The sequence below is a fragment of the Pristiophorus japonicus genome, chromosome 9, assembly GCF_044704955.1.
Source record: "Pristiophorus japonicus isolate sPriJap1 chromosome 9, sPriJap1.hap1, whole genome shotgun sequence".
NCBI classification, from domain to species: Eukaryota; Metazoa; Chordata; class Chondrichthyes; family Pristiophoridae; genus Pristiophorus; species Pristiophorus japonicus.
The window spans coordinates 90,592,636-90,619,809 of record NC_091985.1 but is presented as its reverse complement, the minus strand read 5'-3'; the positions used below and the strand labels follow the sequence as shown (position 1 = coordinate 90,619,809).

The window sequence follows — 27,174 nt, the reverse complement described above, 5'->3', positions numbered from 1 at the left end:
TGCTAATTAATCCTCTCTCCTTACACAACACCCAGTCTAAGATGGCCTCCCCCCAGTTGGTTCCTCAACATATTGGTCTAGGAAACCATCCCTTATGCACTCCAGGAAAACTTCCTCCACCGTATTGCTTCCAGTTTGGTTAGCCCAATCTATATGCATATTAAAGTCACCCATGATAACTGCTGCACCTTTATTGCATTCACCCCTAATTTCCTGTTTGATGCCCTCCCCAACATCACTACTACTGTTTGGAGATCTGTACACAACTCCCACTAACATTTTTTGCCCTTTGGTGTTCTGCAGCTCTACCCATATCGATTCCACATCATCCAAGCTAATGTCCTTCCTAACTATTGCATTAATCTCCTCTTTAACCAGCAATGCTACCCCACCTCCTTTTCCTTTTATTCTATCCTTCCTGAATGTTGAATACCCTTGGATGTTGAGTTCCCAGCCCTGATCATCCTGGAGCCACGTCTCCGTAATCCCAATCACATCATATCTGTTAACATCTATTTGCACAGTTAATTCATCCACTTTATTACGGATACTCCTTGCATTAAGACACAAAGCCTTCAGGCTTGTTTTTTTTTTAAAAAACACCCTTTGTCCTTTTAGAATTATGATGTAGTGTGGCCCTTTTTGTTTCTTGCCTTTGTTTACTCGGCCTTCCATTATTGCTTTTTACCTTTCTACCATCCGTTTCTGACTCCATATTACTTCGCCCTGTCTCGCTGCATAGGTTCCCATCTCCCTGCCATATTAGTTTAAACACTCCCGAACTGCATTAGCAAATGTTACCCCCAGGACATCAGTTCCAGTCCTGCCCAAGAAGAATATGCTGATAGGGTGAGATGAAGTAGGGTGGGAGAAGGCTCGTGTGGAGCATAAATACTGGCGCAGAGCAGTTGGACCAAATGGCCTGTTTGTGCTGTAAATTCTATGTAATTCTACATTCTGTCATCCTTTGGGGAGATGGTCGGCTTGCTCCAGTGGTTCAGGTGGCTGTTAAAGAACCTATGACACTTTGTGACGAAAAACAAAATTCTACAGAGTTTTTTTTTTACTGCATGTGTACACCCCACGTGACATGATCATTTGATAAAAGGCGCCTGTGCCCATACATGAAAATAAACCCACAGGATTAAATCTGTTAAGCTTGGTCTCTTGATAATTTAGCACTATAAAAACTACCCGTTTTATCATTTAAAATGTGGCTGAGAATGAAGAATGGACAGTGAGTTAATAATGCACTTTCAGGGCCACAAATTAACTTCATCCGAAAGCTTCAAGTAATATGTGAGGGAAAGAAAACACAAGTATGTTTTTCTTAAGACTGTATTAGACTGAATGTACCTTAAGAAACCAATGTCCTAACTCTGGGAACATCGATCTAGAAATCATAGCTACCTAGTTACACAGGTGATTAATGATCAGACTAATCTTTAATCTACAGTAAGCATGCTTTGCAACAAACATTCCTATGAGTATATTCAAATAAAGGCGTGTTTAATTGCATTGTCTTCAGTTCCCTCATGAATCAGAGGTTTTCACCCCCATTGTAAATGTTGTGCAATGCAAAGTACCTGTTCCTCAAGAGCCTACACTTTTTGTACACACTATTCTTTATTTGACAACAGTTGAAATATCTGTAGAAGTTGGCACATAGACGATGAAAGCTGCGCCCATGTCTCAAAACTAAATTGTTCAATCAGAAACAAAGACAAAAGAGAACAGTAATGGCGCTCAATGGTAGTATAACAGTCATGAATAATTTTATTTATGCAATTGGGGTACTTAAAATCTCTTTCAATCAATTGCATACTTAAGATCTCAGTGGGGTCCTTGGAACAGCTGAAACCTGTAACTCCACTGCTCTACACAGAATTTAGTCCGATTAATGTCAAATCTCAAGTTTAATATTTCCTTAATGTACACAGATATGACATGACACCAGAGCTCAGCAATGACTATGCCAAGATTATGGATACATGATTTTCTTGCTAGCAAAAATAAGGTGACGGTACTGGGCCCTTCTAAACAGCTAAGGAAGAATCATTTTTTTTAAAAAGTCAAATTAAACACAAACAGGACTACTACATGTTTGTACTGGTAAAAATGATCTTTCATAAATAATTATATTGCTTACAGTCCAAAGAAAAAATGCTTCTCAGAGATCAAAGATATGCTTCAGTTATCAACTGAAGCTGCAGTTTATCGACATTTAGTTTAATTTAATAACCATGCCAAGAACTGCTACCTGAACAAGCCTTCCATAGTCGGATGCTTGTGTAAGAAGAAAGTAATCGATAACATTTTGATCAAGGGAATATTGCTGGCCATGCATCCTTCTGTTAATTAAATACTTACAAGTCTTTCTCCTGACAACACCTCGAGTAGTTTGATCAGCATTCGGCCATCGCGTAGATCTGTGTACAAATCTGTGATTCTGCAAGACACTCGTGCCAAATGTGAGTTCACCCATTTTGTGAATGTCTTCTTTTGAACAGCTTCACGCTCGTCTATAAGATGAAAACAAAAAAAACTAGTTTATTCACTATTCAACATCCTTAAAGTTAGAAATTAAGTAACTCCACAAAAGGGTTCAAATAGCACGAATCTATAATTGGGTTTAAAGCTTAAGCAATGCACTGAAAATGCCCAGGTCTAAACATCTGCACAGTCAATGACGGTCTGCTATTATAGCCAGGTGACTGAATTTTAAATAGAAAGCTCGGATATGCCCCAGTTATACTACAGAAAGTGGCTCCATATTTTTGTGTGTTTGACCACAACATTGCAAGTACTGCAGTAACTGAGTATGGTTCCAGGTCAAGAATTTAGTTCATGACGATTGGATATTCCATCATGATGGATCACCACAGGAAAAGTGATCCATCCGTCATTAACTAAAGAAGTTAAGGATAGCATTAGATTGAAAGAAGCAGATTATAATGTTGTGAAGAATAGTAGTAAGGCTGAGGATTGGGAGAGTTTCAGAAACCAGCAAAGGATGCCCAAAAAATTGAAAGGGAAAAAATAAACTAAGAACAAGAAATATAAAAACAGATTGTAAGAGTTTCTACAAATATGTAAAAAGGGAGAGTGTAGCAAAAGTAAACATTGGTCCCTTAGAGACTGAGGCAGAAGAAATTATGAGGAATAAGGAAACGGCAGAAATGTTAAACAAATATTTTGTATCTGTCTTCACAGTAGAAGATGCAAAAAGCATACCTAAAATGATGGGGAACCAAGGATCTAATGAGGGTGAGGAACTTAAAGTAATCAATATAAGCAGAGAAAAAGTACTAGAGAAACTAATGGGATTAAAAGCCGGCAAATCCCCTGGACCTGATGGCCTACATCCTAGGGTTCTAAAAGAGGTGGCTGCAGAGATCGTGGATGCATTGGTTTTGATCTTTCAAAATTCCCTAGATTCTAGAATGGTCCCAGCGGATTGGAAGGTAGCAAATGTAATACCGCTATTCAAGAAAGGAGGGAGAGAGAAAACACGGAACTACAGGCCAGTGAGCCTGACATCAGTCGTCAGGAAAATGCTGGAATCCATTGTTAAGGAAGTGGCATCAGGACACTTGTTTAATCATAACATGATTAGACAGAGTCAACACAGTTTTTTATGAAAGGGAAATCATGTTGACAAATTTATTATTTTTTGAGGATGTAAATAGCAGGGTGGATAAAGGGGAACCAATGGATGTTCTAGTCTTAGATTTCCAAAAGGCATTCGATAAGGTGCCACTTAAAAGGTTATTACACAAGATAAGGGTTCATGGGATTGGAGGATTGGCTAATGGACAGAAAACAGCGAGTAGGGGTTAACAAGTCTTTTTTTAGGTTGGCAGTGGAGTGGCGCAAGGATCAGTGCTTGGGCCTCAGCTATTTATAATCTGTATTAATGACCTAGGTGAAGGGACCAAGTGTAATGTATCCAAGTTTGCTAATGATAGAAAACTAGGTGAGACAGTAAGCTTTGAGGGGAACACAAAGCATCTACAAAGGGATATAGATAGACTAAGTGAGTGGGCAGTAAGGTGGCAGATCGAGTATAATGTCGGGAAATGTGAGGTTATTCATTTTGGTAAGAAGAATAGAAAAACAGAATTTCTTTTTTTTTTTTAAATGGTGAGAAACTTTTAAATGTTGGTGTTCAGAGAGATTTGGGTGTCCTTGTGCATGAAACACAAAAAGTTAGCATGCAGGTACAGCAAGCAATAAGGCAGGCAAATGGCATGTTGTCGTTTATTGCAAGGGGGTTGGATATAAGAATAAGGAAGTTTTGCTACAATTATACAGGGCCTTTGTGTGACCACACCTGTGCAGAGTTTTGGTCTCCTTATCTAAGGAAATATATTGTTGCCTTGGAGGCGGTACAACGGAGGTTCACAAGATTGATTCCGAGGATGAGAGAGCTGTCTTATGATGAGAGACTGTATAGAATGGGTCTATACTCTCTGGAGTTTTGAAGAATGAGAAGTGATCTCATGAAACATTTAAGATTCTAAGATTCTGAAGGGGATTGACAGGGTAGATGCTGAGAGGTTGTTTCCCCTGGCTAGTGTCTCCAGAACTAGGGGGCAGGGTCTCAGGATAAGGGGTAGGCCATTTATGACAGATGAGATGAGGAGGAATTTCATCACTCAGAGGCGTGTGAATCTTTGGAATGCTCTGCCCCAGAGGGCTGTGGATGCTGAGTATCTGAATACATTCAAGGCTGAGACAGATTTTTGGAGTCTAGGTGAATCAAGGGATGGAGATCGGACGGGAAAGTGGAGTTGAGGTCAATGATCAGCCATGATCTTATTGAATGGTGGAGCAGGCTCGAGGGACCAGAGGTTCTACTTCTGCTCCTATTTCTTTTGTTCTTACATTTTTATGATTTGCATATGCAGGAAGCCATTTCTTTCCTGAAATCTATGGTAATTTTGCAATATTTTGGGTTTTCTAAAATGCAGATTAGATTAAGATATTCAAAGATGATTATTCTGATAATTACAGGGTGTCTAGGATTGCCATGGAAAATACTTTGGTTCTTTCATCCTTCTTCCAAAATCATTTGGGTCTTTGATTTGTCTTTTAAGTCTCTTTAGCAAGAGAACACTTTAATTTCTTAAATTATGTGGTCCACATACAGAGATCAGATTCTTACCAAAGCAAGTTCTATTCAGTGAACAGTTTAAACGAGTGTAATTACTCACCAGTTATTCAATGTTACTAATGTAAATGTGCTACTTGAATTCTGTAAATTTGCAAGAGTGTTTCTTTCTAAAAAAGAGCTTTTACCTTTGTATGCAAGTGTTTGTGTGAAACAGCTAGCAACCTGAACCTTGAGTAAAGTAGAATCAGACTTCCTAGAGGAGTGTGTCTTACAATGCTTCAGTCTGACACTGCATGGAGTACTGTGTCAAATCTTGAACTCTACGCACTTAAAATCTAGCTACAATTAATTTAAATGGTTAGCAAATGCAGATACTATAGCCTGCACTGTCTATCCACAAAGCTCTTTTCTGAGCAGCAGGATTCAAGTATCATCCAGGTACTGTAAACAAAGACTGCTTGCCATGTTATGAATGTTGGCCAAAGAACCTTAAATCTTGCTTCTATGTTCTGTTGTTTATCATATGGTAAACAAATGTGCTGTTAACAGGTAACTTTACCTAGGTTACTCTCAAATAGAATTCTGGTATCAGCTCCAACAATACTGAATACTTCATCAATGTATATATTCTCAGATTCCAGCCTTTTCATTATTTCCACTTCAGGAATCATATTCACACTTAAGTCACAGTATGCAAATAAACCATCACTTTGTTAATATGGAGATGTACAGCTTCAATTTTTTTGACTGGTTCTTTGCTGAACAAAAATATCGTTAAAGGGTGCCAAACAGTAAGTAACATATCAAGTGCTTCAACAACCAATCGTCATTGGTTTTGTAAAGATGGGATGACTCAGTTACTGTAACTGATGTTATGCTGCTGGCTCTTGACAATCACAGCAACTCCAACCGAAACTTATTAGATTTATTAAAGCCAGGGCAACCTGTTTTTATTCCCAACTGCCACAATCTATCTGGGCCCAGTAAATGTGCGGTTCTGATTGCTTTGTCGTGTGACTTCTGAAGTGCTTTGAAATGTGTTTCTATGTTGAAGCCATTAATAATACAAGTTGTTGGTTATATCATTATATCAGCATGTAAAGATGCATATCTGACCAGCATCACAACACCAGTCAGTAGTTTGCACATGTACACTAGCTGAACAATCACAGCCATTCTGTGCAGACATTAAATACATAGCTGCATCCAGTTTCCAACTGGTTTTTACAAAGACCAGCTGCACTTTTCAAGTATAGCTCTTGGTCAGCCGGCCGAACATGATGGGTCAAAATGGCCGCCTTCTGTGCTGTAAATTTCTATGATTCTATAACTGTGGAAGATTAGTTGTTCTTCTGGCCAGCAATATAAAAGCGACTTTATATTAATTTCCAATCAACATCAAACTGTGAAATCTATTTTTTAATTCCCATGTATATTTAGATAAAGCACCAGAGGTGGTCACACTTTTGGACTTCAAAGCGGACTTAAGATACCATCAAATAAAAGGCACGGGTCACGGATCAGAAAGGATTTGAACTTTGCCTTGGACTTTTGTCAATCATCGTACAACATCTTCACACGTTACTCAAAATTCACTGTTTTACAAAATTTGGAAGCAGGTTCTGGATCAGAGCTGCCAAAAAAGCAGCATTTCAAGACTCAACTTCTAGGCCACCCATTGTCACTCAATGTTAAATACAGAAATTGCTGGGTCCCTATGCATGGAAAGCTGGAGATTTCAAATTAAGTCTCATATTTTACGTTAATATTCACAGATATGGGTAGATTTGGGTAACAGCTCTCTTTGGGAACAGATCACCATGGATTTAGACCAACTCCAGACAGCAAATGGCAAGGGCAAATTCAGGAGTGGCGTCTTTATTAGCTTTGATTTTCCTTTTGAATCCAGTCATTGTCTTAACAAGGGACATAAGTTTGCGATCACTCCCATCTTTACTTGGTAGTGAGTTATATTTGGAACATATCTACAATTGCAACAATTCAGTTATATACAGGCTGCAATGTTTCCAGTGATGAGAGTTATTGTTACATTTCAAAACTGTCTCCATTCTCATATCCTCAATGAAAAAATCAGAATAATCCCTTGTAAAATCTTCTGCAGTTTTCAATTGACATGGCATATCTGGGAGTTGACAGATTTGGATTGAGTTCGACACAGCTGGGTCAGTGACCAGAGGCAGTAGACACATAATTAACCCAGAAAAGCAAATATAAGCACAATGAACCTCTTGGTCTGACTTTCCTGTCATAGTTGTGCAGATAGGAATTTGTTTTAAAATTTTAGACTAGGGGAGCACTTGGAGAAAATATTAAATGTTTTCCCTATGATTTCTGGTGTTTTGTTGGCGTTATCAAAAACACAGACTTGAAGTTTGTCATTTTTGTCAGAGTTTAAGAAAACTGGGATCCTGATACCTTGACTAATGATATAAAAAATTAGGGGAAGTGAGTTTACATAAGAATATAAGAAATAGAAGCAGAAATAGGCCATAAGGCCCTCGAACCTGCTCCGCCATTCAATAAGATCATGGCTGATCTGATCATGGATTCAGCTCCACTTCCCTGCCCGCTCCCCATAACCCCTTATCGTTTAAGAAACTGTCTATTTCGGTCTTAAATTTATTCAATGTCCCAGCTTTCACAGCTCTCAGACAGCGAATCCCACAGATTCACAACCCTCAGAAGAAATTTCTCCTCATCTCAGTTTTAAATGGGTGGCCCCTTATTCTAAGATAAAGCCGTCGAGTTCTAGTCTCTCCCATCAGTGGAAACATCCTCTCTGCATCCACCTTGTCAAGCCCCCTCATAATCTTATACGTTTCTATAAGATCAACTCTCATTGGGCCCAAGTTACGGCCTCAGTTGTTCCTGATTTTTTGGAGCAACTGGTGTAGAACGGAGTATCTTAGAAATTCAAATTCTCGGCATTTAGTTTGCTCCAGTTCTAGTCAGTTAGAACAGTTTCACTTTGGAACAGAATTTTTTTTCAAAAGGGGGCGTGTCCGGCCACGTACGCCTGTTTTCAAAGTTTCGGCAGTGAAAACTTACTCCAAACTAACTTCGAATGGAGTAAGTGAAGATTTTTGTACGCTCGAAAAAACCTTGTCTACACTTTGGAAAATCAGTCGTAGGTTACAAATCAGGCGTAGGGAATGGGGGGGGGGCGGTTAAAGGCAAGTTTACAAACATTAAACACTTCAGTTTTACAAATAAAGAGCCATCAATAATAAATGATAAAAACATCAATAAATCAACCAATAAATCAATCAAAAAAAATTAATACGAAATAAATAAAACATTTTCTACTTCCCGACTGCAGCACCGGGAGCCCCCACCCCCCCCCCCCCCAGTGTGTCTCTGTCAGTGTCTCTATCTCTCTGTCTGTGTGTGTCTCTCACTCTCTGTCTGTCAGTGTCTGTGTTTCTGACAGCGAGGGGAGGGAGAGAGGGGGGAAGGGGGGAAAGAAGGTGGGAGAGGACAAGGGGACGGGAGACGGGCAGGGGGGGGGAACGGGAGACGGGCGGGGGGGGAAAGGAGACGGGCGGGGGGGGGAAAGGAGACGGGCGGGGGGGGGGAAAGGAGAAGGGCGGGGGGGAAAGGAGAAGGGCGGGGGGGAAAGGAGAAGGGCGGGGGGGAAAGGAGAAGGGCGGGGGGGAAAGGAGAAGGGCGGGGGGGAAAGGAGAAGGGCTGGGGGGGAAAGGAGAAGGGCGGGGGGGGAAAGGAGAAGGGCGGGGGGGGAAAGGAGAAGGGCGGGGGGGGAAAGGAGAAGGGCGGGGGGGGAAAGGAGAAGGGCGGGGGGGGAAAGGAGAAGGGCGGGGGGGGAAAAGGAGAAGGGCGGGGGGGGAAAAGGAGAAGGGTGGGGGGGGAAAAGGAGAAGGGCGGGGGGGGAAAAGGAGAAGGGCTGGGGGGGAAAAGGAGAAGGGCTGGGGGGGAAAGGAGAAGGGCGGGGGGGGGGGAAAGGAGAAGGGCGGGGGGGAAAGGAGAAGGGCGGGGGGGGAAAGGAGAAGGGCGGGGGGGGAAAGGAGAAGGGCGGGGGGGGAAAGGAGAAGGGCGGGGGGGGAAAGGAGAAGGGCGGGGGGGGAAAGGAGAAGGGCGAGGGGGGAAAGGAGAAGGGCGGGGGGGAAAGGAGAAGGGCGGGGGGGAAAGGAGAAGGGCGGGGGGGGAAAGGAGAAGGGCGGGGGGGGAAAGGAGAAGGGCGGGGGGGGAAAGGAGAAGGGCGGGGGGGAAAGGAGAAGGGCGGAGGGGAAGAGAAGGGGGAGGGAGGCTGAACGGGCCAAGCCTGGCCGGGCCCAAGACTTCGGGCAGGGCCCTTCCCCAGCACCAGATTTACAGATAGGTGGCGTTGGGTCGGGTCGGGGGGAGCGCGGGTCCGGTCCGGGGGCGCGGGAGTCGAGTCGGGTCGGCGGGGAGGAGGTCAGTCGGTTCGGTTCAGGGGGGGTGGGGGGAAAGCACGGGTCGGGTCCAGTCCGGGGGGGGGGGGGTTCGGGTCGGTTCCGGGGGCGGGCGGGAGTCAAGTCGGGTCGGGAGGAAGGAGGAGCTGGGCGTGGGAGGCAGCCTTATGCACATAGCCCCAGTGAGGCCATTCGGCCAGGGCTAGGGGCTGCGTGCTTCGGGCCCCTCCCACACAGTTTTGGGCGCCTGGAGCTACTGCACATGCGCGCCCACTGTAGCACGTATGTGCAGAGGTCCTGGCACTGTTTTCAGCGCAGGAACCTGGCTCCGCCCCCTACAGCTCGTGCTGCGCCGCGCCCGGATCGAGGACCAGCAGGGAGCCGGAGAATCTGTAAGTTTTTTTTAGGCGCACTTTGTGGCGCGAAAAACGGGCGTCCAGGTCGGGGTTGCGCCGTTCTAGGCGCAGCCCGAAACTTGGGCCCATTCTTCTGAATTCCAATGAGTAGAGGCCCAACCTACTCAATGCCTGAGAAGTGCATTATGTGGCCCTTTTCATCTCAAGATGAGAATTATCAGCTTGCGATTATAAATTAACTTCCATGGCTACAGCTAATCGCTGGTCTGCACTCTGATTGATTCAGTAATTAGAATTGAAAAGGGTGATGGATACAATGGGGGTGGTGCCACTGACATACACATTTATGTCATAAACACAGTGGAGTTCTGCTCAAACATTGCCACGATAGTCCTCAGAGACAGATTCACTATGCAAGTGTGCAATGTAGCATTTTACAGGTTCACTCAAATATTCAAAACAAAGCTTCAATCTGATCAATGCCGTAGTCACATTAAAAGGCAACCTTCTTCTAACTACTGCACAGCAGTCTCTCCTATGTTTTTCATGCTAAGAGATGAGTGATATGATCATATTATTTATGGATCACACAAGCACCGTTATTCTGACATTAATTCACACTGCTGCTAAGCAACATATAATGCATCAAATGACCTTCAGCTGCCGTCTGAAGAATAAATAAATAATTGAGTTTTTCAGTCTCGGTATTTTATTGTAGGCCTACTTATTTACTTACAGCCTGATAAACTGACAATCTATTTTCTTCTGCCTGAATGGAATGGAAACAGCAGAAAATTAATCTTAAAAACTACTAAATACAACAAAATAATGCTAGAGGTAAACAGAAATAGTTTAGAATTATAGGGCTCAAGTTTCGGCCTGAGTTGCTCCTATTTTTTTTGAAGCAACTGGTTTAGAATGGAGCATCTTGGAAATTACAATTCTCGGCATTTAGTTTGCTCCAGTTCTATCAGTCAGTTAGAATAGTTTCATTTTAGAACAGATTTTCTTTTCCCCCAAAGGGGGCGTCGCCTGTTTTGCAAGTTTAGGCAGCGAAAACTTACTCCAAACTAACTTAGAATGGAGTATCAGAAAAACCTTGCCTACACTTGGATATCAGGCGTAGGGAATGAAAGATGGGCGGTCGGAGGGGAGGGAATTTAACAAACATTAAAACACTTCACTTTTACAAATAAAGAGCCATCATCAATAATAAATTATAAATAAATAAATCAAAAAATATATATAAAAAAAACTTTTAAAAATCAATGAATAAAAAATTATTTCCACTCACCTACTGCAGCACCGGGAGCCCTCCAACAGCATGCTGGGATGCCCCCCCCCCCCCCCGCCCGCCGCCGCAATGTCTCTCTGTCAGTGTTTCTGACAGCGAGGGGTGAGAGGGGGCGAGGGTGAGAGGGGGCGAGGGGGAGAGAGGGGGCGAGGGGGAGAGAGGGGGCGAGGGGGAGAGAGGGGGCGAGGGGGCGAGGGGGAGCGAGGGGGCGAGGGGGAGCGAGGGGGCGAGGGGGAGAGAGGGGGCGAGGGGGAGCGAGGGGGCGAGGGGGAGAGAGGGGGCGAGGGGGAGAGAGGGGGCGAGGGGGAGAGAGGGGGCGAGGGGGAGAGAGGGGGAGAGAGGGGGCGAGGGGGAGAGAGGGGGCGAGGGGGAGAGAGGGGGCGAGGGGGAGAGAGGGGGCGAGGGGGAGAGAGGGGGCGAGGGGGAGAGAGGGGGCGAGGGGGAGAGAGGGGGCGAGGGGGAGAGAGGGGGCGAGGGGGAGAGAGGGGGCGAAGGGGAGAGAGGGCGAGGGGGAGAGAGGGAGAGAGGGAGAGAGGGCGAGGGGGAGAGAGGGCGAGGGGGAGAGAGAGGGCGAGGGGGAGAGAGAGGGCGAGGGGGAGAGAGGGCGAGGGGGAGAGAGGGCGAGGGGGAGAGAGGGCGAGGGGGAGAGAGGGCGAGGGGGAGAGAGGGCGAGGGGGAGAGAGGGCGAGGGGGAGAGAGGGCGAGGGGCAGAGAGGGCGAGGGGGAGAGAGGGCGAGGGGGAGAGAGGGCGAGGGGGAGAGAGGGCGAGGGGGAGAGAGGGCGAGGGGGAGAGAGGGCGAGGGGGAGAGAGGGCGAGGGGGAGAGAGGGCGAGGGGGAGAGAGGGCGAGGGGGAGAGAGGGCGAGGGGGAGAGAGGGCGAGGGGGAGAGAGGGCGAGGGGGAGAGAGGGCGAGGGGGAGAGAGGGCGAGGGGGAGAGAGGGCGAGGGGGAGAGAGGGCGAGGGGGAGAGAGGGCGAGGGGGAGAGAGGGCGAGGGGGAGAGAGGGCGAGGGGGAGAGAGGGCGAGGGGGAGAGAGGGCGAGGGGGAGAGAGGGCGAGGGGGAGAGAGGGCGAGGGGGAGAGAGGGCGAGGGGGAGAGAGGGCGAGGGGGAGAGAGGGCGAGGGGGAGAGAGGGCGAGGGGGAGAGAGGGCGAGGAGGAGGGGGAGAGAAGGCGAGCGGGAGGGGGAGAGAGGGCGAGGGGGAGAGAGAGGGGAGGGGGAGAGGGAGAGGGAAGGGAGGATGAGGGAGAGGCTGAACGGACCAGGTCAGGCTGCCGCCGCTGCTGCCGCCGACACTTCGGGCGGGGCCTGCCCCCAGCGAGATGCCGGGCGGGCAGGCCCCACCAACGACGGGGAGGGTGGGAAATGGGGGGAAAAGAGGGAAGAGGGGAGGGGGGGAGGGGGAAGAAGGGTGGGAGGCTGAACAGGAGGGAGGGAGGGGGAGGGAGCTGAACCTGAGGGAGGGAGGGAGCTGAATGGGAGGGAGGTCCAGTCCAATTTTCGCCCGGTGAGCCCATTCGGCCAGTGCTAGGGTCGGGCCCCTCCCACGCAGCCTCAGGGGCCTGGAGCTACTGCACATGCGCGCACACTCTAGCGCGTGTATGCAGAGGTCCCGGCACTGTTTTCAGCGGCGGGACTTGGCTCCGCCCCTGACCCCTTGTGCTGTGCCACGCCGAGCACAAAGAGGAGTTCGCAGAATCACAAAGTAAGTTTTCGCCGCCCTTTTTCTTCCAGAAAGTCGCCGCACCTTATCGAGATGCGCCATTTTTCCAGAGGGCAGAAACTTGGGCCGTAGAACAGTTACAGCACAGAAGGAGGCCATTCAGCCTGTCGAGCCCGTGCCGGCTTTCTGCAAGAGCACTTCAGCTAATACCACTCCCCGCCCTTTCCCTGTAGCCCTGCCATTTCTTTTCCTTCAGGTACTTATCTAATTCCCTTTTGAAAGCCACGATTGAGTCTGCCTCGACAATCGTTTCAGGCAGTGCATTTCAGATCTGAACCACTCGCTGCGTAAAAAGGTTTTTTCTTCTGTTGCCTTTAGTTCTTCTGCCAATCACCTTAAACCTGTGACCTTTGTTTCTCGACCGTTCCAATGGGAACGGTTTCTCTCCATCTACTCTGTCCAGACCCCTCATGATTTTGAATACCTCTGCCAAACCTCCTCTCAACCTTCTCTGCTCTAAGGAGAACAACACCAGCATCTCCAGCCTATCCACGTAACTGAAGTCCCTCATCCCTGGAACCATTCTTGTAAATCTGTTCTGTACCCTCTCTAAGGTCTTCACATCCTTTCTCATGTGCAGTGCCCAAAATTGGGCACATCACTCCAGTTGATGCCGAACCAGTGTTTTATAAAGGTTCATCATAACTTCCTTGCTTTTGTATTCTATGCCTCTATTTATGAAGCCCAGTATCCCGTATGCTTTTTAAACCGCTTTCTCAACCTGCCCTGCCACCTTTAACAATTTGTGCACATATACCCCCAAGTCTCTCTGTTCATGAACCCCCTTTAGGACTGTGCCCTTTAGTTTATATTGCCCCTCCTCATTCTTCCGACCAAAATCTATCACTTTGTACTTTTCCGTATTAAATTTCATCTGCCATGTGTCCACCCACTTCACCAGGCTGTCTATGTCTTCAAGTCGATCACTATCCTCCTCACTGTTCACTATACTTCCAAGTTTTGTGTCATCTGCAAATTTTGAAATTGTGCCCTGTACTCCCAAGTCCAAGTCATTAACATACATCAAGAAAAGCAGTAGTCCCTCGTACCGACCCCTGGGGAACACCACTGTATACCTTCCTCCAGTCCGAAAAACCACCTTTCTCCACTACTCTGTTTCCTGTCACTTAGCCAATTTTGTATCCATGTTGCCATTGTCCCTTTTATTCCATGAGCTTCAACTTCGCTGGCAAGTCTATTATGTGACACTTTATCAAATGCCTTTTGGAAGTCCATGTACAACAAGTCAACCGCATTGCCCTCATCAATAAACTTGATCAAGTTAGTTAAACATGATTTACCATTAACAAATCCACACTTGTCCAAGTGTCTGTTAACTTTGTCCTTGATTATTGTTTCTAAAAGCTTCCCCACTACTGAGGTTAAACTGGCGAGCCTGTAGTTGCTGGGTTTATCCTTGCACCTTTTTTGAACAAGGGTGTAAACATTTGCAATTGTCCAGTCCTCTGGCACCGCCCCCGTATCTAATGGGGATTGAAGGATTATGGCCAGTGCCTCCGCGATTTCCTCCTTAACCTCCCTCAGCATCCTAGAATGTATCCCATCTGGTCCTGGTGACGTTTTTTTTTAAAAAGTATTAATTCTTGGGATGTGGGCATCACTGGCATTTATTGCCCATCCCTAATTGCCCTTGAGAAGCTGCCTTCTGGAACAGCTGCAGTCCATGTGTGAAGGTACTCCCACAGTGCTGACTTTGTCATAGCGGTTTGGTCCAACTGAGTGGCTTGCTAGGCCATTTCAGAGGGCAGTTAAGAGTCAACCATATTGTTGTGGGTCTGGAGTCACATATAGGCAGACCAGGTAAGGACGGCAGATTTCCTTCCCTAAAGGACATTAGTGAACCAGTTGGGTTTTTCCAACAATACAATAGTTTCATTGTCACATTACCAAAACTAGCTTTATTTAATTAACTGAATTTAAATTTCTCAGCTGCTGTGGTGGAATTTGAACTCACGTCTCCAGATTTTGAGTCCAGGTCTCTGGATTATTCGTCCAGTAACATAACCACTATGCTACCATACCCAACTTATCAACTTTAAATTCAGATAGCCTTTCCAGTACCTCCTCTATCAATTTTTATCTCATCCAGTATCTCCACTACCTCCTCTTTCACTATAGCTTCGGCAGCATCATCTTCCTTGTTGAAGACAGATGCAAAGTACTCATTTAGTACCTCAGCCGTGCCCTCGGCCTCCATGCGTAGGTCTCCTTTTTGGTCCCTAAATCGACCCCACCCCCTCCTCTTACTACGCATTTAATATTTAAAGCTCACTCACAACTATAATGTCCTATAAGATACCAGAAGATGATGACCAATTTTTATCTCAAAGCAGTGTACAAAGGAGGACCCTCAAAGAGATGCATCAAATCAAAATACTTTGGTCACCTGTGCTTTCTATACAGTTGTGCAATCACAATAGGTTTTTAATAAGGCTCTCACTTGTTAGGACAATACTTAAACACTGTTACTGCTTGACCTTTCAATCTGTCTCCAGTAACTAGCTTAGATCAACAGCTCATGAATATTTCTACACCTGGCAATTATAGCACCCACAGAATCACAGAAATTACAGCACAGATGGAGGCCATTTGGCCCAGAATACTTAGATACCTGCTCTAATCATTGCTGTGTAAGCTTTTATATTCTTACTTTTGGAAACCTATCCAACTCCCTTTTAAATTAATCCAACAACAGAGGGGCCAAGAGTGGGCTTTTTGTAGAGGATGACGACAACAGAAGTTTTGAAAGGGAGGAGGACAGTACCCGAGAAGAGGAAGCGAGTTACAATGTTAGCTCCCATATGGGCCAGGAAGGCAACATGAGTGGTCAGGGAATTAGGGGGATTGGAGTCGAGAGAGCAGGAGCTGGATCTCACTGACAAGGTGAGCTTGGATAAAGTATGAGGGGAGATAAGAGAAAAACTAGAGAAAGATGTGGGTTCAGAGAATTGAGGAAACCTTGGAGGAAGTTGGCAGACAAGGGAAGAGCCAGTTGAATCGATTGTCTCAATCGTAATGACAAAGTTGCTGGTGGTGAGAGCAGTGAACAGGAGTTTAGGAAATGCTTGGTAGTGGATGAGAGGGGTCAGGGGTGGGGGTCGGGGGGTTAGTTACCTTTGCAGTCCAGGTTGATCCTGGAACAGTGAATAGTTTTGGTAGAGGGGAACAGAGCTCAATAGTGTTTGATATGATCCAGCTAGATCTGGCAATGGATGGCAAAATCACTTGTGAGTCAGGTACTTTTAATTCTGCATTCCTTGGACTTGAGGGAGCAAGGATGAGGGCCATACTAGCAGGAAAAAAAAGGGTGGGAGAGAGTAAGTGCTTGGGGACAAGGGCATCAAAGGGAGAAGTGAGGGAGTGATCGAGTAAATTGACCGCTGCAGAAGTATAGTGGCAAATGGAGGGCCAAAAGTGAAGACAGTTGGGTGTTTGAAAGTTCTGTTGTAAATGACCTGGAAGAGTTTTTTTCAGAGGCAGGCACAGAAGGAAATGGGGGTGGAAAGGAATAGAGAAATGTGAGTGATAGAAGTGGCCAGAGATGGCTTTGTCTATGATTGAGATGATGGCAGTAGATGTGCCACATGAAGTGGCAAGATCTAAGGGGGAGTTTTTAATATTGGTAGGTGTGTTTGTGTGAAGGGAGAAGTTAAGGGCAGAGAGGGGCCAGGTGAGCTGAAATGGAGATTGAAATCAGAGTATGAGAAGTCACTCAATGCAGAGGCTCAGGGAGGAAGGGATGTCTCAATGAGAAATTTGGTGTGGGCCTTGGAGGGGCAGTAGTGAATGACAAATTTAAATGAGAGGGATGGAACAAGGCGAGGTACGTAAAGGAGGAGACGGTGCCAGAAGTTGAGAGAGACATCAAGATGATAATTGGTGACAAGGGCCACTATTGCAGTTTGGGTGGGGCTGGTCAGGGGGACAGGCTTCAGCACCCAAGTTTCACTCAAAGTCAAGATATCAATGCAATCATCCACAATAAGGTTGTGGATGGTAATGGCTTTGCTCGTGAATTAACAAACTTTCTGGAGGGAAATGGTGGTGATTGTTGCTCTGCTGTCAAGGGATCAGCAGTGTGCAGGGTAAGTGGAACAGGAAGGAGGTTCTCGTGAATAGTCTGGTGACTAGGCAAGAAGGTCAACGCGAGAGGTGTACAGGAAAGTTGGGGTTGCTACTCAGCAGGGGGCAGCAATGGATGATGTGATGAGCCCTTTGCAGAATGCCAAGAGAGGCATAAAAGATAGCTGTGAGCTTATGAAAGGGGAGAATTCAAGCCTGGGATGGTGGCAGGAGAATAGAAAGGTAGAGGAAGTGAAAGGTTGGGGTAGGGATTTGGTGCTGCGGGAGGGGATGGGGGGGGGGGGGGGGGGGAGATGAAAGTGCCCCAAGAGGGTAGAAATGAAAGCTGCCATGACTAGATGACAGAGAGGGGAGGAAACAGGAGAGAGAGGCCAAGAGGAGAGAGAAAATGAGAGATAGAAGTAATTGGCTCGGATCCAGAGTACCAGCCAAAATGTACACGCGAGTAGGCATAGGGGAAACTCAGGCATAGCAAAGATCAGGAAAGATATGTCCTGGTTTTAAATAGAGGATAGGGAATAGATAATATGAGAGAGCATGAAGTTAAAATAAATCCCATGGTGGGACAATGTTGACTTGTCGACAGGGTGTAGTCACCTTATAATCAGGGGTCCACAATCTACAGAAGCCCTGAAAATAAAGTACCAAAAAATATGCCAACTGACAAACCAACCTCCCACAAAGAATTAAAACAAATCTTCACTATTGTGGCAAAGGATTTGGCAAATGTGATCTCTGATTCTCTTGGACCAACACCTCAAATACACCAACTATTAACATATCATACATTGATGCGCACTGTATATTTGGTTTAATTCTCCATTTATGTTGCACTATTATAACCTGAATGACTCAAATCACCTCTTTCAGAAATGTAATGCAATGCCTTTAACTTGCCCTTGAACTGGATAAGACCACAACAAGCAAAACCAGCACAATGTGTTGGTTTGAATTTGGTTTTGAGCATGCAGGTGCGGCGTAACCATAAGTCAATTTGGTTCTGAGTTCTTCATCTTAGAATGCAGCAAACAGTAATGCAAACAAAAAGACAAAAGCTATAAATGCTCAAAATCTGAACCAAGAACAGGAAATGCTGTAAGTACACAGCAGGCCTGTTAGCATCTATACAGATTAAGTTAAAGTTAAATTAAGTTAAAGTTAAATTAAGTTTCAGGTGTAACCTCTCTCAGAATTGAAGCCCCCCCTGAGTAGAGTTAAAAAAGAGAAAGGAAGAGAAATAACACCAATTACAGAGTGGAAGTTAATGGGTTAACAATAATACAATAGCACTATATTGCTGTATGATGCACTCTAGGAAAATCATCTAATCTAATCTATCCCAAGATTTCAAAACACATTTTCATTAACCAATATAACTGACATGAACTACAAAATATGAAATCACTGTTCTAGATTCTAGATGCCAGAAACCAATATAACTAACTGTTATGTCCAAGGGAATCAAGGGATATGGAGATAGGGCAGGAAAGTGGAGTTGAGGTAGTTTGTAACCTTGGTGTCATAATGAGCTTCCAAACACATATCTGCGACATAACTAAGACCGCCTATTTCCACCTCTGTAACTGCACCTGTCTCAGCCCCTGCCTCAACTCATCCGCTGCTGAAACCCTCATCCATACCTTTGCTACCTCTAGACTTGACTATTCCAACACACTCCTGGCTAGCCTCCTACATTCGACCCTACGTAAACTTGAGGTCATCCAAAACTTGGCTGCTCATGTCCTAACTCGTACCAAGTCCCGTTCACCCATCACCCCTGTGCTCACTGACCTCCAATGGCTCCAGGTTAAGCAACACCTCAATTTCTAAATTCTTATCCTTGTTTTCAAATCCCTCCATGGCCTCGCTCCTCCCTATCTCTGCAGTTTCCTCCAGCCCCACAAATCCACCCCCCACCCGAGAGATATCTGCGCTCCTCTAATTCTTCCCTCTTGAGCATCCCTGCTTATAATCGCTCAACCATTGGTGGCCGTGCCTTCTATTGCCTAGGCCCTCAGCTCTGGAATTCCCTGACTAAACCTCTCTGTCTCTCTACCTTCCTTTAAGACGCTCTTTAAAACCGACCTCTTTGACCAAGCTTTTGGCCATCTGCCCTAATTTCTCCTTATATGGCTCGGTGTCAAACTTTTTGTCTTGTATTCTCCTGTGAAGTGCCTTGGGATATTTTACTATGTTAAAGGCAATATATAAATGCAAGTTGTTATTGTTGTTGAAGACCAGCCATGATCTTATTGAATGGTGGAGCAGACTCGAGGGGCCATATTGCCTATTCCTGCGCTCCTATTTCTTATCTTACTCTAAAGGATTGTATTTTAGTTTTAGACATCAAGTGACAAACTATTCATTGTTTTTCTTAATGTTAGGAAAGCTGAATAACAAAGACAATTATAACAATAGCCAAAAGAGTGTATGCACTTGTGGAAGATTAGACCTTACAAGTAAGAAAAATTCTGTTGGTAGCTTTTATTTGAAAAAGTTACTTCCAAAAGACATTGATAACGTGCCACATAATAGGCTTGCCAGGAAAGTTGGAGCTCATGGCATAAAAGGGACAGTGGTAGCACGAATATGAAATTGGCTAAATGATAGGAAACAATAGTGATGAACGGTTGTTTTTTGGACTGGAGGAAGGTATACAGTGGTGTTCCCTATGGGTCGGTACTAGAACTACTGCTTTTCTTGATGTATATTAACGACTTACTTGGGTGTACAGGGCACCATTTCAAAATTTGCAGATGACACAAAACTTGTAAATATAGTGAACAGTGAGAGCATAGTGATAGATTTCAAGCAGACTGGTGCAATGGAAGGCCATGTGGCAGATGAAATTTAACGCAGAAAAGTGAGAAGTGATACATTTTGGTAGGAAGAATGAGGAGAGGCAATATACACTAAAGGATACAATTCTAAAGGGAGTGTCTGAAGAGAGACACCTGGGGGTATATGTACACAAATCGTTGAAGGTGGCAGGACAGGTTGAAAAAAGTGGTTAAAAAAAGCAAATGGGATACTGGGCTTCATAAATAGAGGCATAGAGTACAAAAGCAAGGAAGTTATGATAAACCTTAATAAAACACTGCTCCGACTTTATCTGGAGTATTGTGTTCAATTCTGCGCATCAACTTTAGGAAGGATGTGAAGGCCTTACTGAGGGTAAAGAAAAGATTTACAAGAATGGTTCCAGGCATGAGGGACTTCAGCTCCGTGGATAGATTGGAAAAGCTGGGGTTGTTCTCCTTAGAGAAGAGATCTGATAGAGATGTTCAAAATCATGAGGGGTCTAGACAGAGTAGATACAGAAACTATTCCTATTGGCAGAAGGGTCGAGAACCAGAGGACACAGATTTAAGGTGATTGGCAGAAGAACCAAAGGCGACATGAGAAAATACTTATTTACGCAGCGAGTGGTTAGGATCTGGAATTCACTGCCTAAAAGGGTGATGGAGGCAGATTCAATTGTGGCTTTCAAAAGGGAATTGGATAAGTATCTGAAGGAAAATATTTGCAGGGCTACAGGGAAAAAGCAGGTGAGTGAGACTAGCTGAAGTGCTCTTGCAGAGAGCCGGCACAGGTTCAACAGGCCGAATGGCCTCCTTCTGTGCTGTAACCATTCTATATTTCTAATGATTCTAAAAACAGCTTAAAATAAATTATCTCTCTCTTTTGGGGCTCTCAGCACCAGTTATTATACAGTGGCTCAAGTAGTGGGCAACACTCCCAAGTACTTACCAAAACTACATGATGCACTTTCTTATTGTAATGGACTGCATCCCAGAGTACTTAAGGAGGTGGCCTTGGAAATAGTGGATGCATTGACAGTCATTTTCCAACATTCCATTGACTCTGGATCAGTTCCTATGGAGTGGAGGGTAGCCAATGTAACCCCACTTTTTAAAAAAGGAGGGAGAGAGAAAACAGGGAATTACAGACCGGTCAGCCTGACATCGGTAGTGGGTAAAATGATGGAATCAATTATTAAGGATGTCATCGCAGTGCATTTGGCAAGAGGTAATATGATAGGTCCAAGTCAGCATGGATTTGTGAAAGGGAAATCATGCTTGACAAATCTTCTGGAATTTTTTGAGGATGTTTCCAGTAGAGTGGACAAGGGAGAACCAGTCGATGTGGTATATTTGGACTTTCAGAAGGCTTTCGACAAGGTCCCACACAAGAGATTAATGTGCAAAGTTAAAGCACATGGGATTGGGGGTAGTGTGCTGACATGGATTGAGAACTGGTTGTCAGACAGGAAGCAAAGAGTAGGAGTAAATGGGGACTTTTCAGAATGGCAGGCAGTGACTAGTGGGGTACCGCAAGGTTCTGTGCTGGGGCCCCAGCTGTTTGTGAGCTGCAAGGAGGATTCTATGAGGCTGCAGAGCGACTTGGATAGGTTAGGTGAGTGGGCAAATGCATGGCAGATGAAGTATAATGTGGATAAATGTGAGGTTATCCACTTTGGTGGTAAAAACAGAGAGACAGACTATTATCTGAATGGTGACAGATTAGGAAAAGGAGAGGTGCAACGAGACCTGGGTGTCATGGTACATCAGTCATCGAAGGTTGGCATGCAGGTACAGCAGGCGGTTAAGAAAGCAAATGGCATGTTGGCCTTCATAGCGAGGGGATTTGAGTACAAGGGCAGGGAGGTGTTGCTACAATTGTACAGGGCCTTGGTGAGGCCACACCTGGAGTATTGTGTACAGTTTTGGTCTCCTAACCTGAGGAAGGACATTCTTGCTATTGAGGGAGTGCAGCGAAGGTTCACCAGACTGATTCCCGGGATGGCGGGACTGACCTATCAAGAAAGACTGGATCAACTGGGCTTGTATTCACTGGAGTTCAGAAGAATGAGAGGGGACCTCATAGAAACGTTTAAAATTCTGACGGGGTTAGACAGGTTAGATGCAGGAAGAATGTTCCCAATGTTGGGGAAGTCCAGAACCAGGGGACACAGTCTAAGGATAAGGGGGAAGCCATTTAGGACTGAGATGAGGAGGAATTTCTTCACCCAGAGAGTGGTGAACCTGTGGAATTCTCTACCACAGAAAGTTGTTGAGGCCAATTCACTAAATATATTCAAAAAGGAGTTAGATGAAGTCCTTACTACTAGGAGAATCAAGGGGTATGGTGAGAAAGCAGGAATGGGGTACTGAAGTTGCATGTTCAGCCATGAACTCATTGAATGGCGGTGCAGGCTAGAAGGGCCGAATGGCCTACTCCTGCACCTATTTTCTATGTTTCTATGTTTCTATGGAATACAGTTCCAAATCTTGGACAGCAACCTACTTCCACCAATCTCCCATGTTTATGACCTACAGTAGAGCCAGTCACGATGTAGATTAGCTCCCAAATCATAAACCCACAGATTTTGTGCATGTCCAAATAGCTATAACATTATGCATGCGCAAAGTAGTCAGATCATGACAGTTGCATTGTCAAAGGCATAATAACAATAATAATACTTCACCATACACACTGACCGAGTCAAACTCAGCATATTTACTAGGTAGTCTCTGGAGCTTGAGCCATCAGATTAAGGGAACCAGGCAACCTACAATAACTTGCATTTATATAGCAGCTCTAACGTAGAAAAACATCTAAAGCACTTCATAGAGGCGCAAGGGAAAAAAATGGATGCTGAGCTAAAGGACGATATATTAGATGGGATGACCAAAAGTTTGATCAAAGAGGTGCATTTTAAGGAGGGTCTTAAAGGAGTACAGGGAGGTGGATAGACAGAGGGGCTCAGGAAAAAAATCCCAGAGCATGGGGTCTAGGAAGGAAGTAACAGCTGCCAATTGTGGGGTGAAGGGAGGGAGCGATGCACAAGAGGCCAGAGTTTAAGGAATGGAGAGTTCGGAGGAAGCAGGTTGTAAGGCTGCAGGAGGTGATAGAGATAGGGAGAAATGAGTCCATGAAGTGATTCAAACACAAGGATGAGAATTTTAAATTTGAGGCATAGGGGGACTGGAAGCTAATTCAGCAAGACAGGTGTGATGGGCAAACGTGACTTTGTGCGGGTAGTTGCATTCTGAATGAGCTGAAGTTTATGGCGGGTAATGGATGAGAGGCCGGCAAGGAGAGCACTGGAATAGTTGAGTCTGGAGGGTACAAAGGCATAGATGAGAGTTACAGCAGCAGATGGGCTGAGGTAGAGGCAATGGTAGGATTTGTTACTGAAGTGAAAATAGGCAGTCTGTGTGATAGGGTCAGAAGCCCAGTTTGGGATTGAAAAGAATATACTCTGGATGGGTGACTTCAATGTCCATCAAAAGTGGTTCGATAGTATCATCACTGGCTGAGTTCTGAAGGACATTACGGCAAGTGGTGAGAGAAGCAATAGAAGGAAATAACCTACTTAACCTAGTCCTCGCTAATCTACCTATCGCAGATGCATCTGTCCATGACAGCATTGGTAGGTGTGACCACTGCACAGTCCTTGTGAAACTAAGTCCAGTCTTCACATTGAGGACACCCTCCATCATGTCATGTGGCACTTGTGGGATAGATCAACAGATCTAGCAACTTCAAACATCCGTGAATTGCTGTGGGCCATCAGCAACAGAAGAATAGCATTCCACTACAATCTGCAACCTCATGGCCCGGCATATCCGTCATTCCTCCACCATTAAACCAGATAACCAAACATGGTTGAATGAGGAGTATAGAAGAGCATCCTGGAAGTAGCACCGGGCATACCTGAAAATGAGGTGCTAATCTGATGAAGCTACAATACACGACTCATCATCATCATAGGCAGTCCCTCGAGTTGAGGATGACTTGCTTCCACGCCAAAAAGTTCACAGGTGTTTCAATGAAGGACCTAATATTCCAGGTCCCAAACTAAATCTTGATGGGTGGAAGCCACAATTACATGCATGTTACAGACAGAGCGAAATCATCCCACAATCAACAATTTAGGTCAAAGCTCTACATGCCTGTCATATCCAGTCAGGAATGGTGGTGGACAATTAAGCAATTAACAGGAGGAGGCTCCATGAATGTCTGCATTCTCAATGATGACCAAAACCAGCATGTGAGTGCAAAAGAAATGGCTGAAGCGTTTAAAACCATCTTCAGCCAGAAGTGCCGAGTGGATGATCCCTCTCAGTCTCTTCCTGAGGATCCAACTATCATAGCTGCCAGTCTTCAGTAAATTCTGTTCACTCCACATGACCTCAAGAAACGGCTGGATGCAGCAAAGGTTACTGCCCCTAACAACATCCTGAATGTAGTGCAGAAGACCTATGCTCCAGAACTAGCCGTGCCTCTAGCCAACCTATTCCAGTATGGATCTACCCAACAATAAGGGAAATTGTCCAGATATGTCCTCACCACATAAAGCAAGACAACTCTAACCCAGCCAATTACTGACCTATCAGCCTACTCGCAATCATTAGCAAAGTGATGGAAGGAGTCATTAACAGTGCTATCAAGCAACATTTACTCACCAATAACCTGTACCAGCAACATTTACTCACCAATTACCTGCACCAACCCGACTTGGATTATATCATTGCCACGGAGTCCCGGAACATTACCTAATAGCATTATGAGTGTACCTTCACCAGATGGAAAGTAGACCCACAGCAGCAGTTCAAGAAGGCCCACCACATCCTTCTCAAGGGCAACTATGGATGGACAATAAATGCTGGCTTTGCATAGCCCATGAATTAATAAAAAAATGAATGCCAAAGTTGTGATTAGTGCAGTTAACCCAACGACAAACAGGTGTTGCTACCAGATTTTCAAAGACAGGTACATTTAACTTCAATAGTTCCTAGACTGGGCAAGATCAAATGTCATGTCAGCAACACGAAAAATCATCTTTCATCTAGTTTTCATAATGTATCGAAAAATATCCAGCCCACAGATTTTGTTTTGTTCCTTACCGGGATAGATGGATGCTGACTAAATGGCGCACTGAATTAGAACCCTAACACAGACTATTCATCTACCCAACTCACCTCACAAAGGCTGCAGGCTTTATAAGTTTAAAGAAAATACAAACCCTGAAGAGAGTCTTTCCTCCTCCTAACATAGGGCCCAAGTTTCCACACGCGCCTAGAACAGCGCAGTCCCGACCTGGACACCCGTTTTTCGCGCCACAAAGTGCGCCTAAAAAAATCCTCTGTATTCTCCACCTCCCTGCAGGTCCTCTGGCCCTCGGCGCAGCGCAGCACGAGCTGTGGGGGGGCGGAGCCAGGTCCCTGCGCTGAAAACAGTGCCGGGACCTCTGCACATGCGCGCAAGTGCAGTAGCTCCAGGCGCCGAACTGTGTGGGAGGGGCCCGAAGCACGCAGCCCCTAGCCCTGGCCGAATGGCCTCACTGGGGCTGCGTGAATAAGGCTCCTCCCACAGCCAGCTCCTGCTTCCCCCCCCCCCGACCAGACCCGACACCCGCTCCCTCCCCACCCCTGCCTCCGGACCGGACCCGACACCCGCTCCCCCCCGGACTGGACCCGACCCGATTCCCGCTCCCCCCCGACTGGACCCGACCCAACCCGCGCTCCTGCTCCCGCTTCCCCCCACCCCCCCGACTGGACCCGACCCGTGCTCCCCCCCCCCAGACCCTCCTCCCGCTCCGCCCCGCACCCCCCTCTACCTCCTCCCCCCCCGCTCCGCCTCTGCCCCCCCCCCGCTCTCCCTCCTCCCCCCCGCTCCGCGCCCCCCCCTCTCCCTCATCCCCCCAGCTCCGCGCCCCCCCCCCCCCTCCGCGCTGACCCGACCCAACGCCACCTACCTGTAAATCTGGTGCTGGGGACGGGCCCAGCCTTCGGTCCCAAAAGGCCTGCCTGAAGCACTTTCACACAGGTAGGAAGATGGTTTATTTAATCTTTTCTTTGCTTATAAATGTTTATTCAGGTTGGATTTATTTGTATAATATTTGTATAAGTATAAATAAGGATTTTTTGTAGAATTTAATGACTTCCCTTTCCCCCCCCACCCCCCACCTAGTTCTGGATACCTAATTTGTAACCTGCGCCTGATTTTTTAACGTGTAGAACAGGTTTTTTCAGTTCTACAAAAATCTTCACTTGCTCCATTCTAAGTTAGTTTGGAGTACGTTTTCACTGTGGAAACTTTGAAATCAGGCGTCAGTGGCCGGACCCGCCCCCTTTTGAAGAAAAAATTCTGTTCCAAAGTAGAACTGTTCTACCTGACTAGAACTGCAGAAAAAAAAATGTGGAGAATTGCGATTTCTAAGATAGTCCGTTCTCCACCAGTTGCTCCTAAAAAGCAGGGGCAAATCATGTGGAAACTTGGGCCCATTTTGTTAGTATCCAGACGGCGGGCGGGAAGGAGACAGTGAGAAGGCTGCAGGAAGCCTCAGTGCTGATGGCAATGTGCTTTTATTATAAAATGTTCAAAAATTAAACAGCTACAAAGAACTATAAAAATGTCCGAGTGCCAATGTTTTCCTTCACACTGTGCGTGCGCGAACGCTCCAACGCGCACGGGCAGGGTTGCCGGCAGGAAAAAAACTAATTTAAATTGTACCCGCCCCCTCCCACTTACAAAATCGGCGCAAGTGTAGGCTCCGCCCCCCTGGGCGCCGCGCCAAACAGACAAGGAGCTGCAGGGCTCTCCAGAATCGCGAGTTTTTTTTCCGGCGCCATTTTAGGTGCGAAAAACGGGCGCCCAGCTCGGAGGGGCGCCCGTTTTTTATCGTGTGGAAACTTGGGGCCCATTGTGTTTTTGCTTTAAACTTAGCAAATTATGTTTCAAAAGACGCTTTGGATGGATACAACTCTATTTTTCCTCATTTGATTACCATCTGAAAATCCCAAATCAAAGGAAATTGGGCCTCAATTTTCCCTACAAGATAACATTAATGAGTATTTTGAAATGCAATGGTTATTCCACAGCTAGGCTAAGTTTGTTAAAAAAGTCACATTTGACAAATTCAAGGGAGTTTTTTTTTAAAAAAGGGACCGACTGAATAGATCAAGGGATGTAGGTGGAGTTTATTTAGATTTTGAGAAGATGTTCAATAAGGTAACTTAACCTTGTTAAAATTGGGTGTATGGTAGTGGATAAAATGTAGCAGCATAGGTAAAAATGTCACTGATGGACCGGAAGCAAAGAGCTTGAATAAATGGATGTTGCTTAGAATGGAAGTGGTGTACCCCAGGGGCTAATGCTGGCC

At 45.8% G+C, this 27,174-nt stretch overlaps 1 protein-coding gene across 4 annotated transcripts in view; it reads right to left on the bottom strand.

Annotated features, from left to right (window-relative positions):
- The window catches only part of sptbn1 (spectrin, beta, non-erythrocytic 1), a 343,630-nt gene that overhangs the window by 102,207 nt on the left and 214,249 nt on the right, over positions 1–27,174 (bottom strand). For all 4 annotated transcript variants that reach the window (XM_070889548.1, XM_070889549.1, XM_070889550.1 and 1 more), the window contains one exon: positions 2,371–2,522. In XM_070889548.1, coding sequence (XP_070745649.1) covers positions 2,371–2,522 — 152 coding nt within the window. The remainder of the gene's footprint in view (positions 1–2,370; positions 2,523–27,174) is intronic.